The 15,304-nt window shown below is 48.6% G+C and overlaps 2 protein-coding genes across 5 annotated transcripts; both read right to left on the bottom strand.

The window, feature by feature from the left end:
• Positions 1-6,839: 6,839 nt before the first annotated feature.
• LOC117851796 (cinnamoyl-CoA reductase 1) lies at positions 6,840-9,175 on the bottom strand. Of its 4 annotated transcripts, none has more exons than XM_034733694.2 (6): positions 8,869-9,171; positions 8,566-8,732; positions 8,284-8,469; positions 7,672-7,834; positions 7,237-7,423; positions 6,840-7,141 (listed from the first exon to the last, which is right to left on the bottom strand). In XM_034733694.2, exons 1-6 carry the CDS (start codon positions 9,005-9,007, stop codon positions 7,003-7,005), a joined length of 981 nt encoding a protein of 326 aa, XP_034589585.1. In that variant the 5' UTR covers positions 9,008-9,171; the 3' UTR covers positions 6,840-7,002. The 4 variants fall into 4 exon arrangements, with proteins under 4 accessions (XP_034589585.1, XP_034589586.1, XP_072149353.1 ...); XM_034733695.2 differs by having other exon boundaries at positions 6,840-7,135; positions 8,869-9,165; XM_072293252.1 differs by having other exon boundaries at positions 8,284-8,732; positions 8,869-9,175.
• Positions 9,176-9,447: 272 nt separating this feature from the next.
• Positions 9,448-14,989, bottom strand: LOC117853176 (cinnamoyl-CoA reductase 1). Its single transcript, XM_072293251.1, has 9 exons — positions 14,598-14,989; positions 13,794-14,167; positions 13,246-13,695; positions 12,866-13,158; positions 12,566-12,735; positions 12,287-12,472; positions 10,474-10,639; positions 10,189-10,372; positions 9,448-9,818 (listed from the first exon to the last, which is right to left on the bottom strand). The coding sequence occupies exons 4-9, from the start codon at positions 12,975-12,977 to the stop codon at positions 9,686-9,688; spliced, it is 951 nt and encodes a 316-aa protein (XP_072149352.1). The 5' UTR covers positions 12,978-13,158; positions 13,246-13,695; positions 13,794-14,167; positions 14,598-14,989; the 3' UTR covers positions 9,448-9,685.
• Positions 14,990-15,304: the final 315 nt, after the last annotated feature.

Genomic DNA, 15,304 nt, shown 5'->3' with positions numbered 1-15,304 from the left:
TCGCGAGTGACAGGAAATCACTCGGCTTTTACCGTTTCCTATTTAAGCAAAGCATCTACTCGGTCCAACAGCTAGTGTTCAGATCAAGGAATCTAAGTTATATATCTAGGGCTGCAAACAACTCCTATACGTAAATGCACAAACGAGATGCAGAAGGCATGCGCAAGTTTGGAAAACATAGGGGTTTCATGCATCCGGGGCTTGCCTTCAAGCGAGAAGGAAGGAAGCTGCTCTTCTGCTTGGGCGGCTTCGGCTTCTGGGAGCAGGAGCTCGGCTACAGCTTCGTCTTCTGGCGCCGGGTGCAGCTCGTAGTAGCCGTCAGCGAGACGCAGCTCTACACGAATGCAATGCATTGGTTAGCATAGACGGTTATTTCAACAGCAACACTTGCAAGTCTGAGCCCAGAAACTTGCGACAAGTTACAGGAGGGTGGGAAGGTTCAATGGAGTTGATGGAGATCAAGAGGTAAGGGTCAGAGGGAAGGAACTTATGATCTGACCCTTAATCTAGAGGGTTTGATGTACTAGGGGTCCTCAGACTCAACGCTGAAAGGTCCACAAGTTTTACACATACACCCTCGGTTCAAAGAAAAAGATACAGCCGAGCCCTCGGGCGAGGCGGAGAAGGGTCGGCGGAACAGCCAGGGTCGGGCGAGATGGAACCGGGGTCGGGTGGATAAGAGGGGTCGGGCGAAGCGGACAAGGGTCGGCAGCCTACCTTCGTCTTACAGAGGAGGCTTGGGCGGAAGGACTGAGGGCTTGGGACGGCGGCAAGAATGTCCGGCGGCGGCGGTGCTTCTTGTGGATCACAAGCAAGCTTTCGGGCAGCACTGAAAGCAATGGCTGGTGGATTGGAGAAAAGCGATGGTGCTTGAGCAGATAGGAGAGTTCCTCAGACTTAGGTGGTGGCGCTGTGAGCTCGAACAGGGAGCAAGAGAGATGGCAGCTAGGGCAAGGTAAACTCCGGCAGGGCTTCTGCATTCCCTTTTATAGCGGCGCGGGAGTGAGAAGGGGGAGCGGCGCGAAGGCCGGGGAAGAAGCGATGGAGTGCGCTGCCCGGGCGGCGATTGAGCGACAAGGGCGGTGGAGCAGGACTTCGGGGATGACGCCGGCGGTCATTGGGCACTGACGTCAGGGCGGCGCAGGCGCGGGTTTGCCGGTGGTTGAGATTTGGCGGAGGCGGGTGTCGTCGTGCGGTGGATCTGATGGAAGTGACCGGGAAAACGGCGTTAGGATCGAGGGCGCACAGGTGAGAAGACAGGCGGCTGCGGGCGCGCGGGCGAGCGCGGAGCAACAGATTGTCGGGGCGGCTTCTGACAGGGCGGGAAAAGGAGCTGTTGCTGCCGCGGTCTGGGTTGGCAGAGGAGGAATCGTCGTGTAGCGAAGACCGGGGCGGCGCGACTGTGGCGAGGTGACGGAAAAGATGGGCGGCATCGGGCTCTGCGGCCGGGATCTGGCGATGTGATGATGGGCGCGGGCGGCGAGGTGCTGCAGAAGGGTAGCAGAGGAGCTTCCGCCGCGATTGGGGAAGGGAGCGCGAGAATCCATCCGGTCGCGGGCCGAAGACAAGATGGAGCGGCAGACATCGGAGGAGTTGAGCCACGCGGTGGGGGAAAACTGAAGCGGGCATGCAACTCGAGTGCGCCTGTCGCGGGAGATCTGGGGGAAAAGATCTCGTGGGCCCACCGGTCAGTTTCGGTGGTCCACTGCTCGAACTGGAGGGCGGTGCTGCGGAAAGGCTTAGGAAGATCCGACGGTGGGTTGGGGGTCGGCGGGGTCGGAACTGGGGAGACCACGGCGAGGGGTCGGATCGCAGGGGTCGGGACCGGACTGGAGGTTGAGTATTTAAACTCGGTAAAGCTAAGACGTGGTTAGGGACTTAGATTAAGATTAACTCGAGAGATTCGGGGTCGGACGTCACACTCTTATTCCTTGGCAAGTGCCTCGTCAGCTAGCAGTCAGTCAAGCAGCAGGTGGTGGGCCTGTCTATCTATGAGGCCGAGTACATCGTTGCTTCTTCCGCTTCGACTCAGGCTATATGGCTCGCTCGGCTGCTCGGTGATCTCCTTGGAAAGGACGCTGAAGCAAAGCTCAGGGTGGACAGTAAGTCCGCTCTGGCTCTAGCGAAGAATCCTATCTTCCACGAGCGAAGCAAGCACATCAGAGTGAAGTACCACTTCATCCGAGGTTGCTTGGAGGAAGGGAGTGTCAGGGCGAACTACATCAACACCAAGGATCAACTCGCCGACCTCCTCACCAAGTCTCTTGGAAGGATCAACTTCTAGGAACTTTGCTCTAGGATTGGGATAGTCCAGCTACCGCTCAAGACACGCAAGACTTTGGGGGAGATTGATAGACTAAGTCATGTGTGTGTTGGGTGTGCTATCTATCTATCTATCTATGTTCCTATGTGCACCTTATCTACTTAGATGCTCTTTATATGTTTTGGTTAGCTTCTAAGCCACCTACCCATGGTTGACCTATATGTACCCAAACTGCCACTTTGTGGGTGTGGTTAATGGAAAAGATCATTTTGGGCCAACAAAAGCACTAATCAAACTAAACAAAACATTACAAGGTTTCCTGTCACAGCACCAAAGCCACGCAATCTAAGAAAAAAAGAACTTTTGTATACATTACAAAGGAGTCTCTGTTTGCAGACTACATATAATGCAATCCATAAGAAGCACTATATCTAAAGCTAAGTGTATTTAATAAACTCAAATATAAAAGCTTGTTCACATAATGAAACTAAGAGAATGAATTTATTTTTTGAGGAAATGCAACAGAGATGAAAGCAGAGGGAATTACATGCAATGAAGGGGTGGCTGCCTGTGGAACATTTTGTCTTCACCATCATGCACCCTGCCCATGACAAAACTCAAAAACTCTGAGCATCTTCTTGCCTGCAGAACACAGAAGTGCATAGCATCACATACTGAACTAAAAGATCCATTGCAAGGGTCACAACAATTTACATTTGACACAGAATATAAGTAAACTGATAGCAGGAAGTGTGCATACATACTTTATAGGCATCTCACGAACAAGAACTCAATGCATCCATCCAAGAAAGCAAGCAAGGATCCTTTGTTTACTTACCAACAACGGCGAACGACGTGCTGCCTCCCGGCGGTGCCACCGCACTGGTTGGCGCCGACGGAGGCCTCCGACTTGCGCTTCTCCATGGTCCAAGCTCGGCTAAGGTGGTGCTCCAGCTGCTCGTCCAGGCTTTGTCGGTGTTTAAACCCGGGAGCCTACCAAGGGAGTACCCGAGGTAGAGTTTTGGTTGGTGGGTGTCGCCGAAATCAGGAGCTCGATGGTGTACGTAGGCACGCGATTTAGACAGGTTCGGACCGCTAGATCGCGTAATACCCTACGTCATGTATGTTGTTTGCTTGTATTCGATTGAACTTGTTTTGAGGGGGGTCCTGCCCGCCCTTATATACCGGGGGAGCAGGGTTACTGGATGGTTGTTTTACAAGAGTATTAGTCGGATACGACTACAGAGTTCTACTCTAACTCGGAAGAGTAGCTTCCTTGTCCATGACTAGTCTCCTGGTAGTCCATGTAGACTACGCCACCCTCTATCATAGTCTCCATGTCCTGGTATGACTCGGTGTACTATTTCTTGTATGAATTCGTACAAACCTTATGGTGGGCCCATGGACATATGCCCGACAAACTCGGCTGAGGCCTCACCGGGATCTCCATCACCAATGCCCTCTCATTGATCTTTGGTGGCACCACTGACCTCCATGAGAACACACTCACTGGATCCACAAAAATCCTGAGCACAACCATGAACACGGGCATCCGAAGGGGAAGGGACGGAGGCGATCACCGGCGAGGTCTTGCACAGTGGTGGCGCGTGGCCCCGGATCAAGACCTAGTGCACCCGGATCCAAATCTCGTCCACAGTGAGCTGCCGGAGCACGGCCTCGAGGCACGCCTCCTCGAACGGGGATACCGAGGGTTCGCCACTCTTGGCCGGCCACCGCATGACGGCTCCAACGCTGGGAGCAGCCTTGGCCGGCGGTGAGGTGTCAACCGCCGTCGCTCCCACTTGGAGCTGAGCCCCCGCGCCGGATCCGCATCCCGCAGGAGTGGGCAGGGCGGCTGTGATGGCAAAGCAGCAGGCGGGACGGCAACGAGGGAGCAGCAGGCGGGATGGCGGTGGCGGAGACAAGCGGATAGGGAGAAGGGGAGGGAAGGCGGCGGTGGAGAGCGGGGAGAGAGAGGGCGGTGACGGGGAGTAGAGAGGGCGGAGTGGAGGATTAGGGTTCGGGCTGCACGAGGGAGGGGGGTTTTTGGCCGATTGGGGTGGTGGGAGGGGGTGTTCGAAAAATGATCGAGAGGTTGTTGTAAAAAGAACAACATTATCGAATTTTTCCTTCTTCTCGTAGAAATAAATTTTAGTTAGAGAGCCTATGTGGAAAATAAACGAACGCGGTTCCTGTACGGGTTGGGCACGCTGGACTTCATTACGGTTCTGAGAAAAACGGAGAGCTTTTTTGCAAAACAGCCGGAGCCGCGGAACGCCACGCATCCTTTTTCCCGTGCGAGCAACTCGTCGATCGTTGGCTGGCTTCTGCGCGAGGGACGATGGCTGCTCAGCCTTCCAGGCAGCTTCCTGTGGCATGCCATCGCGGTGGACTCTGGCGAAGCGGTTGCACGGCAGCATGAGTTCATGAAGAAGAAGCGAAGAACAGCCTGGATGGAGGAGAGTGCAAGGAGCCTGGGGTGCGTATACGGGGCTGGTGCTGGAAGCGAGAGGCGACGTGGCCGGAGCAACGCTATCGAGGCTTAGGATGACGCTTGATGGTTCAAGACAACTCGTGCAGAGGATGGCTGTTACCCACGCGGCCACGCCGGAGAACAGAGTGACGTGCGAGCTCGATCCTTTCCAAAAAGTTAATGAGTCACACTTGATATAGTGTTGAATGGTTGATATACGTTGGCAGTGATAGAAGACGGGTTTATTTCAAAATCCTCATAAGTCACAAACCAGCACCATTGAGCAAGTTGATTGATTAATTGTTGTCCTAAAGCTTGAGCGTATACAAAAGGAATGGATGCTCGGAAAACCAACTTGCTTTAAAATGCTAAGATCCCTCTAAATGTTAGCAGTGTTTGGATTTCTGAATAACGAATGCAACTCGAACCTTGCACCCACAAGATGTCCAGATGTACACAAAGTCATTACCTAATTTAAAAATCCGAAACAAATGATTTTAGGGGAACAAGTAGCCTAAAGATAATCATCCTTTCCATTGTAAACATCCCCTTTAGTGAATTTCACCAAGAAAAATCAACACAACAATACTCGCTTGTTTGATAGTGGTTGCACATTATTTATTTGCTTATTGAGGTTTAGAGCATCTCAAGTAGAATCACGTTCCCCAATCCAACTACCATATTAGGAGAGCTGGTGAAAAAATAGTGCTCCAATAGACTCCATTTACTTTTTCCTTTTTCCGATAATTATTGAGACAACTCAATAATTCACCCCTACTTTTCCTAAATAAAGGAGGAATTGTGACTCTCTCAATATAGTAGTTGGATTGGGATGAGATTATTGGGAGACTGCAAAAGTAATCTCTCAATAATAATGGAAGAGATATTGGTCTGCAGTAACAAGGACGTATATGTATATTTAGAGGTAAGTATACTCCCCTATCCCCATAGCATCCAGCATACGCTACAATTTATTAGTCTACAGCGTGGGATGATAATATAAAAGGCGGGATCACCCCTTGTTCATCGACATTGACGTCGTGGTGGATGTGGATCCGTCGGGAGAGTATCGCTGCGCTGGAGCAGCGGGTGGTGGCGGAGAAGGCAAGCGCGGTGGCGCGCTGGGGCCAACGGAGAGGGAGGTAAAACAGGAGGCTGCCGTGTTGATGGGCTTTTGGGCCAGACGCTAGAGAGAAGAAGGAAATGAGAAGGCTGATGAGTTGGATCGTTGGATTATTATACTAACGGCCATTTGGAAAGCAAGAAATAATGTGTGTTTTGATAAAAAAAATTATTCGATCTCTCCTGAGATCATTTGCTCTGCCTTATCGTTTCTTATGGTTCAGGCAGAATTACAAAAGGATGAAGAAAGGGTGAAGCTGGAAGAAGGGACGGAAGTACTCAAAGCGACAACTTTACATTTTCACCCTTAGGAGGCTCGAACGAGTGACTAAGGCTTTAGTAGATAATGGGTTTTGACAAGAAGGCGAGAAAAATGTGCAAATGCAGTGGAGAATATAAGTTCTAGAAAATGGAAATGCGACCTGGTGTTTAGATGTAGTCTTTGTTAGATGTTGGTTTCATGTCGGTGCCCGAAAAAGTTCAACTTTGTAGTCTGTTTGTGTCGTTTTGCGGTGTTAATTTAAATTCTGATTTGCAGGTTAAGAACTAAATTGGATACTTTGTAATTTCGTTGCTTAATAAGTAATGAAATTCGAGCAGCCCATGGTGGAAAAAAAAGTTTAGATATCTAAATTTAGCTAGCTAAAATTAGTGCAGTTCTGTTTGGAGCTAGATTTAATTTTTAGCCCATTTATTGATAAAAATACATTCTACCCTAGAGGGTGGGAGAATAAAGGATAAGATTTTTAGTCCTTTTACCGTTCTCGTATAAAATTAGCCCCCATTAGCTGGGTTTGGAGGGCTAATTAACTAAAGTTTAGTCGATGACTGGCTAACTATTAGCCCACCTGTTTAGATCATCGAGGCTAATTTTTAGTTGACTAAAGTTTACCCACTGAATCCAAACAGTAAGTGCTGATTTGTCTATAAAAATAAATAAATAAAGTTTATTTCCTAAAATTCAAACCACGCATTTCATGATAAGTTAGAAAAGCAATAATAAGGATTATGAATTCTTAAACTAGAACATTGTAAAGTAAGTACAGCGCCATATTACGCCGACACACTTTCCCTTTTCACTTTTACATTGCCCGTTTCAATTCTCAAGTGAAGGATGTACAGGACAGGGCGCTGCTCTGCTTGTTCAATCCAGGACACCTGCCTCCCTGAATGATTCGACGCTGTCCCTGAGGGTCTCCTCGAACGGCCTGAATTTCCAGCCGAGCGCCTCCAGCTTCTTGGAACTGAACAGAGGCTCATCGCTCACTTGCAGGAACCTGCCACTTTGTTTGGATCAAAATGCAGCATATGTTCTCGGGCACTGATAACTTGGAACTTGATTTACAGTATGTAAATGTTCAGTAAGAGCAGGCTTTACTTGGTGGCATGCTTGTAAGTCGGATACCAGCCCTTCAGCAGCTCCACGACATCGGACACCTGCCTCGCGTGCGCATCGCAGATGTACCTCCCCGACGCCTCCGGAGCCTCGTACACCAGGAGCAGAGCGTCGGCGACGTCGCGGACGTCCACGAAGTTCCTCAGCTTCAGCTTCACCTCGCGATCTCCTGGAAACAGCATATGAAAGGTTCCGGTTCAGGTTTTCGGAGGCTCGGAGCATAGCAAAGTGAGATGAGAATTCTTACTCCCTTCGTTCTAATTTATTTTAACTTTTCTAGATGCATAGTTTAGCTATGTACTTAGATATATGGTTATGTCTAGATATAAAGTAAATACTACTCACGTTCCATGAATCTATAAAAGACAAAACAACCTATAATTTGAAACAACGGGGTACATCTTAAACTTTAGTTACCTTCCAAGCAGTCGACTATGACGGAGCTGCTCGCGTTCACCGTGGATTGCAGCAGGGGCCCGATCACCAGGGACGGGCAGACTGACACCACGTCCAGCCCGGTTCTCTTGGCGTAGTCGAATGCCTCGAGCTCTGCCAGTGTCTTGGAGAGGCAGTACCAGTTCTGGCAGAGTGAAGGTTGGAGACAAAATCAAATTTTGAAATGTTTTCATGATTAGGTATGCAAAGAAGAAGATAATACTACTGCTTGACAGCGTCGCTATCAACTACCAAAAGTCCAGCTTGAGTTATCCTCCCTGTCGCTTTCTGTTGCTCGACAGCAATGAACACATGGCGGTGGCGCTTTGTGCGATATCTTTGTACTTTGTTGAGATGGGCAGGGTCATGATGGATACAAACTGTTATGGGCCGGTTTGGAAAATAAGCTTGGCCGACAGTGTATACCGGCTTAGCCGGTTCTGCTCAGAAAATCAGCCTTGTGCCATTTTGGTTGTCAACACTGGCCTACATGTCAATGGCACTGGTGGTCCCACATGTAAGGGAGACACCCAGGCAAAATCATCGATTTTCCTAGAGAGGAACAGGGTGTGATGTGAAGCTTTTTTTAATCACCTGAGTGGATCTGCAGAATTCGACGTCAGACCAGGAAGCTTCATCCATGACCTCGCTCTGCGGCGAGGCAGGGTTCACCATCACGGCGGAGAGAGACGACACCACGACGACCCTCTTGACCTTGGCCTCGGAGCACGCCTTCAGGACGTTCATGGTGCCCGTCACGGCGGGGGCGAGCAGCTCGACCTGTAGCAAGTGGTCGGTGTCGGATGAGCATGGTGACGCAGAGGAAAGATTAAAAGAAAGGGAAAGCAGAGCAGCTGGAAGTGCGAGGTGAGGTGCCTCGGGGTCGGTGATGGCGTAGGGGACCGGGGAGGCGACGTGGAAGACGCCGTCGCAGCCGGCGACGGCCGCCGCTACGGCGCCGTAGTCCAGCACGTCGACCCTGAACAGCCGCAGCCGCTCCGCCGCGCCGTCCAGCGCCGCCAGGTGCGCGTTCTTGGCGTCGCCTGCGCGTCACGGATCATCCACACGATTATATGCACGGACGCCGCCACGCTGGAGAGTTCGATCTCCAAGAACAAGTTGAGAAGGCAAACGATGGTTTCGCCGGAGGTTGGTGTCAGGGACAAGGAAGCTGATTACCCGGATCGCGGACGGTGCCGTGGACCGTGTACCGGCCGGCGGCGAGGAGGCGCTCGACGAGCCACGAGGCCACGAAGCCCCCCGCGCCGGTCACGCACACTGCCGCCGCCGCCGCCGTCCTCCCCGCCGCGCCTTCCATTGGTACGGTGTCTCGACGACGGCCTCGATCGTCTTGTTGCCGTAGACTGATTCGGATATCTCCAGAAGATCGCAGGTTATTAAACACGGCTGATTGGGAGATATATTCAGCTCGTGCAAATTGTGGGAGTTGACTATTTGCCGCTATTGTTGACGTCTCGTACTACGAGTTGGATAGAGAAGTGGAGTACTTTGTGGGCAACAACGCACGCGGTGGAGCCCCTGGCCATTTTCACATTCTCATGGGCGTGTTTGGTGGCGCGAGACCGTCATTTTAAATCTTAATCGATAAATTAGTTTTTCTACATATCTAAGATATATATATCTAAATCTATAATAAAAACTATGTATCTAAAAAATCAAAATGAATAGTAATTTGGGACGGAGGGATTATCATTTAGTCTTCCACCCTCTTATTTATCGTCCTGCTTCATGAACTGAGTTGTAGTGTGATTATTTTTTTTTAACGAACGATGCAGAGAGGTGCCCTCAGTTCTTGATATTCAAAATTTCAAATCATAGCATGTCTTCATATGAATTCATATACTTGTTGCCGCCTATTACACGAACAAGCTTTGGTCCTTCTGGTGTTTACATTACCCATCCCAGTCCTTCTCAGGATTAGGATGTACTACAAGACAGAGAATTTGATTTTCGAAATGTGTAGGACACTATTTGGTCAATCCAGGGCACCTGCCTTCCTGTAGGACTCAACGCTGTCCTTGAGGGTCTCCTCCAGCGGCTTGCATTTCCAGCCCAGCGCCTGCAACTTCTTGGAATTAAATGAAGGCTCATCGCTCACAGGGACGAAGCTGCAATTGGTTTTGGAACAAGATGCAGTACATCAGGTCACAGTGATCATGCCGTTTCAAATTCATCATGCCCCAAAAGAAATGAAGAGTTGATGGAACAACACGAACTTAGTGCATACGAAAACAACGCCAAACTTTTGTGAATTTAGCGGTTTGATATAAGATTTCAAATTCATGGTGTAGATAAGATCCTCATGCGTCCATATCAATGAGAGGCACGTGCCAAGAATTTACTAGAGCCAGAACAGTATTTCCGTGGACAATATATGTTCTACATACAGTAAAAAAATATATATCTTGAAAATAAAACCACCTATAATTTGATTTGAAAGAGACGTAAAAACTGCATGAGCTTCAAGAACAGGCTTACTTGGTGGCATATCTGTATGCTGGGTACCAGCTCTTGAGTAGCTTTATGACCTCGGACACATGCTTTGGGTGCGAATTGCAGATGTACCTCCCAGACGCCTCCTGTGTCTCATACACCAGAAGAAGAGCATCAGCGACATCGCGAACATCCACAAAGTTCCTGAGCTTCATTTTCACCAAACGATCTCCTGTACAGAGATAATACAAACCACATCACGGCTCAAATCGATCAACTAGTATATGTGTTCGAAAACAGCTAAGATTCCAGAGCAGAGGAAAGCAGTGCAACCTGTCAGGAAATCAACTAGGACCGCGCTGCTTGCGTTCAATGTGGATTGCAGCAAGGGCCCGATCACCAGGGATGGGCAGAGTGTCACCACATCTAGTCCGGTTCTCTTGGCGTAGTTGAATGCTTCCAGCTCTGCCAGTGTCTTGGAAAGGCAATACCAGTTCTGGCACAGTAAAGATTGCAAGGAAACACAATCAGGATGGGTGAAAACTAAGACTCCACCGGGTCAGAATTATATGAGTTTTGACAAACAACAAAATCAGGTAGAATGGTGCAGCACAATACTGAATAAGCACTTGGGTCAACTGCCAAAATCCAGCCTAATAAAGCACAACATTCCAACCGCTATCTGCTATAGTTGCGAGATCAGTGGTGGATCTAGAATTTTACCATAGGGTATGCCTGAAAAAAAAATTATTCAATTCGATAAATTCATTTACAATTCGATAAATTCAAAGATTAAGCTAGAAACAATAACAAATCACAATATAAATAGTTCAAAATATAAGCATAAAATAAACTTACAATAAACTTACGAACTGAAATAAAAAAATACTCATACATAAATAAATAAAAATATTTAAGAATATAAGTTTTTTCAAATAAGAAATAAAATAGAAGATAGATTCATCTTTAACCTTCTTGTGAAGTTTTTCTTGTGGATGATCAGAAGTTTTCGTGCAACAGCACAATGTCCCACGCGCAGTCGCGCAAACGCGCTGCCGGCCCGGGTGGCCTAGTGCGGCAGCTGGTGGCGTTGCCGTGGAGAACGGGAGGAGCCGTGGCGATCTGACGTCGTCGTGGCGGCGCTGCAGCGGAGGAATCGTCGCGTCGAATCGATCTGCTGGGCTGGATGTCGTGGCAGAGCCGCATAGGACTAGGGTCCGGAGGGATGGATCACGCTCATGGAGTCACGGGAGGAATCGTCAAGTTGTGGCCTCGTGGGCTCCTGCCTCTTGGGCTGCAAGTTGGTTTCCACGTCGGGCAGAAAAGGAAGCACCGAACTAGGCATCAGGCGTGACGATTCAGGAACCAGGCGGGCTGCACGCGACGGATGTACTCCGTTACTCCATACCAGGTAATTAAGATGCTGGGACCAGGGTATGCCTCGGACCACCCGGCATACCCTGTAGCTCCGCCAGTGTGCGAGATAGTGATGATTTTTCTCCCTAAAGGACGGCAAGAGCTTTGCGGTGTTATATATTACTTAAAAAAAGGAGAGGACAATAAAAAAGAACAAACACAACAAAATATAAATAACAGCTGGCCACGGAGGGTGGGAATGCACCACTGATAGAAACAACTAAAGACAAAAAAAAATCAAGGTTTTAAATCTTCGACTACATCTATAGCCAGATATAGCTGCTAGGCAATGGCTATTTAAACTTAGCCATACTAAGTTTTTTTTCCTCAAACACACGCGGTAAAACCACGTGTCATTCTTACACATAGGAGTAGGTTTGATTATAAATTACTTCCTCCGTTCCAAATTGTAGATCATTTTAGTTTTTTAGTTCATAGATATTATTGTGCATCTAAATATAGTATATGTATAGATGCATGATAATATCTATGAATTTAGAAAAGTCAAAATGACCTGCAATTTGGAACGGAGGGAGTACAACACATGGAAAAAAGAAAGCCACAAAGATAAAGATTCCTTCCACTTAAACATATGCGTGCCACACGGTAGGGTTTGTTTCAACGTAGAGGGATTAAGTTCAATCGGCCTACATGTCAGTGGCGTGGGTAGCTTACTACACGAAATTTTCCAGACGGGAACATATAGGATCACGAAGTTTTTGGTCACCTCAGTGTTTCTGCAGACCTCGACGTCAGACCAGCAAGCTTCGTCCATGGCCTTGCCCTCGGGCCAGGTAGGGTTCACCAGCACGGTGGAGAGAGACGACACCACGACGACCCTCTTGACCTTGGCCTCGGAGCACGCCTTGAGGACGTTCACGGTGCCCGCCACGGCTGGAGCGAGCAGCTCGGCCTGAAACAACAAATGGAGTCATGGTGTCTGATGAGATCGAACACGAAGGCATGGCGACACGATGGTGAAAGAAAATGTGAAGTGATGAGGTGCCTCAGGATCGGTGAGGGCGTAGTCGGGGACGGGGCACGCCACGTGGAACACGCCGTCGCAGCCGGCGACGGCCGCCGCCACGCTGCCGGAGTCCATCAGGTCCGCCCTGAACAGCCGCAGCCGCTCCGCCGCGCCGTCCAGCGCCGCCAGGTGCGCGTTCTTGGCGCCGCCTGCGCACAAATCGATCGTCACATGCTCTCGATCAGCTCTAACTTGTGTTCAGAGGAACAAGAACTCGACAGGCAATGTGCTCGATCAAGGCTTCAAAAAATCTTTGAGCTGCGCATCGAGAAATGTTACCGGGATCGCGGACGGTGCCGTGGACGGTGTACCGGCCGGCGGCGAGGAGGCGCTGGACGAGCCACGAGCCCACGAAGCCCCCGGCGCCGGTCACGCACACCGTCGTCGCCATCCTCTCCCTGTCTTGGCCTACGTACGATCGATCGAGTTACACGTACGGCGGCGGCGATGTCTGTGTGACTGAGTGTCTCAAGAGTTTACTGTTGATTTTTCTCTCTTATTAGTAGTATCCTGTAGATACTGATGCCAACGAGGTATAGGCTGCAGGGGCTTTACTTCTTGAATGAGCACAGCTGCACACACAACAGCTTTTAGTACAGCCCATTTTTTTTCGAGAGCATGCATGAGCACGTGTTTCATGAGAGGAAAAAGACTCGTACAACAGCACGATTTCGGTGTCGAAGCGCGGGATCCGACGGTCACAACACGACCCGAGCACCACAAGAGAAGATCCAACGGCTGAAACCACTTGGATATATAGGAAGCTCACATAATGTTGTGCTTGAGTTGTACTCAAATGAACAGTACACACAATGTATAATTTCTCTTTTGGAACTTGCTTCCAAATCTGGTGCGTTTTGTTTAGTGATGATGCAAAACATTGCTTGCAAGATATTCACCTCGTGCAACTGCAAGTGCTCACTCTGGATAGAGATGGTGAGGTGGTGTAGATTGCTGGAGTTGCCAATTTACCATCGTGTACCACAAGCATAGCGTATGCTGGGTACATGCGTAGAGCACTAGATGGGATCCTGTGGGCACCCTGCTCTGTGAGCACGAGAGCACACATTCTTCTTCGTCGTCGTCTCTTGAAAGGGCATGCGGCATGCCTGGATTACGAGAAACCGTCAGCAGAACTTGTGGTACACATCTTGCTGCACTGGCATCCAAGAAATGAAGTGCGTGAATTGTTCAGAAGCAATAATACCTTTTGCAGTTTGCAGTTTGTTAGAGATGTTCCTCTTTTGCATTTGCTGTACAGCTCACTTGGGTTGATTGTTTCCTTACCAAGATTGATGTTTTACTTGATGGCTTGCTGCTTTAGGAAACAAACACTAACGGAGCGGTGAGTTCCTTTTAGGGGCCGACAGCATGCATGGCATGCGACCGCTCGAATGAATTCCTTTTCCCCATCTCTTTCTAATCAACTACTAAGCTTTCCCTTCCCAATGAACATATGGGGACAGTAACCCAGTTATTTTCCTCTGCTTGAATGAATGAGTTCTAACGATCTCACGGTAAATTCCCATCTCCCCTCGCACCCTTCATCAGTTCTCCTCCTTCCCACAGCGGCTAGATCGTCTTCAACATCGATAGTAAAAAAAATAACTTTAAACTATCATAAAAATAGAAATTTTAGAGTGTCGTCCATCTGGCGAAATCGAACGGTAGAAACAAAGGAAGTACCATGAAGTACTAAAAGAGAAGTACCAAGAAGTATCAATTTGGTGGAACCCAGTACCAAAAATAGTGAGAAATTACTATAATTCCCTTTTAATTATGTGTAAATATATTTAATTCTTTTTTTAAGAAGGATAAGAAAGGAAAGCACCTGCAAGTAACAAAGCTCAAAAATAGAAAAACTTGAACGGTACAATGAAAACTTTTGAATTGATGCAAAAACCTTCCAATTAATTTGGTGTTACTTTCTATTTAAAATCCGTTCAACCAATAATCCTGAAAACTTTGAATAATTTCAAAGAAACTTTGATTCAGTTAGGAAAAAACTTACCTGTAGCTGTTGCGATGTCTTGCTCTAGTAATGGTGCCTCCGGTCCATCCACACACGGTTGGTTGTGTGCCACCGCCACCTAGATCCACCAACGCCACTCTTGGTCGGATTTGATCATGATGAAATCATCTTGGGAACTTTTGCCAAGAATTGGAGAAGGCAACCAAGTTGGGGAAAGGAGGAGCCCATAAGGAAGGGAAGGGGAGGGACAACAGGAAGGTGAATGTTTCTAGGGGAAGAACTATGGGCGCTCACAAAGGGGATAAGGAAGTCTCGGTAGCTAGGAGATGGGTAGCATTTCTTCCACTTTGGACTTTGCATACGCATTTATAGAGAAATATACGTATATGTTAAGCAATGCCAATTGTCCCATCCGCTATCTTTCCGTAGGAGATAGGTAGCATTTCTTCCGCTTTGCACACCCATCTACTGGATGCTTCTTGTAGAGAAATATACGTATGTGTTAAGCAATGTCGATTGTCCCATCCACTGTCTCTCCGTAGAAGATGTTGATACCAGATTTTAGCCAATCAGATAACTGAAGCTATCGGGAGGAATGGACCAATTAGAATCAAGATAGAAGATGACAAGTCCGATTGGAAGAGGCCAGCCGACGAAGCTGATGGAGCTTATAAAGTTGATGCTGGACCAAGTGCCGACCTGTGCAAGTGACATGTTGCTATCCGGCTTCGTATTTGCGTACGACG

This window comes from Setaria viridis, chromosome 4, assembly GCF_005286985.2.
Source record: "Setaria viridis chromosome 4, Setaria_viridis_v4.0, whole genome shotgun sequence".
Lineage (NCBI taxonomy): Eukaryota > Viridiplantae > Streptophyta > Magnoliopsida > Poales > Poaceae > Setaria > Setaria viridis.
The sequence above is the reverse complement of the archived record's forward strand: the minus strand, read 5'-3'. Positions and strand labels throughout refer to the sequence as shown.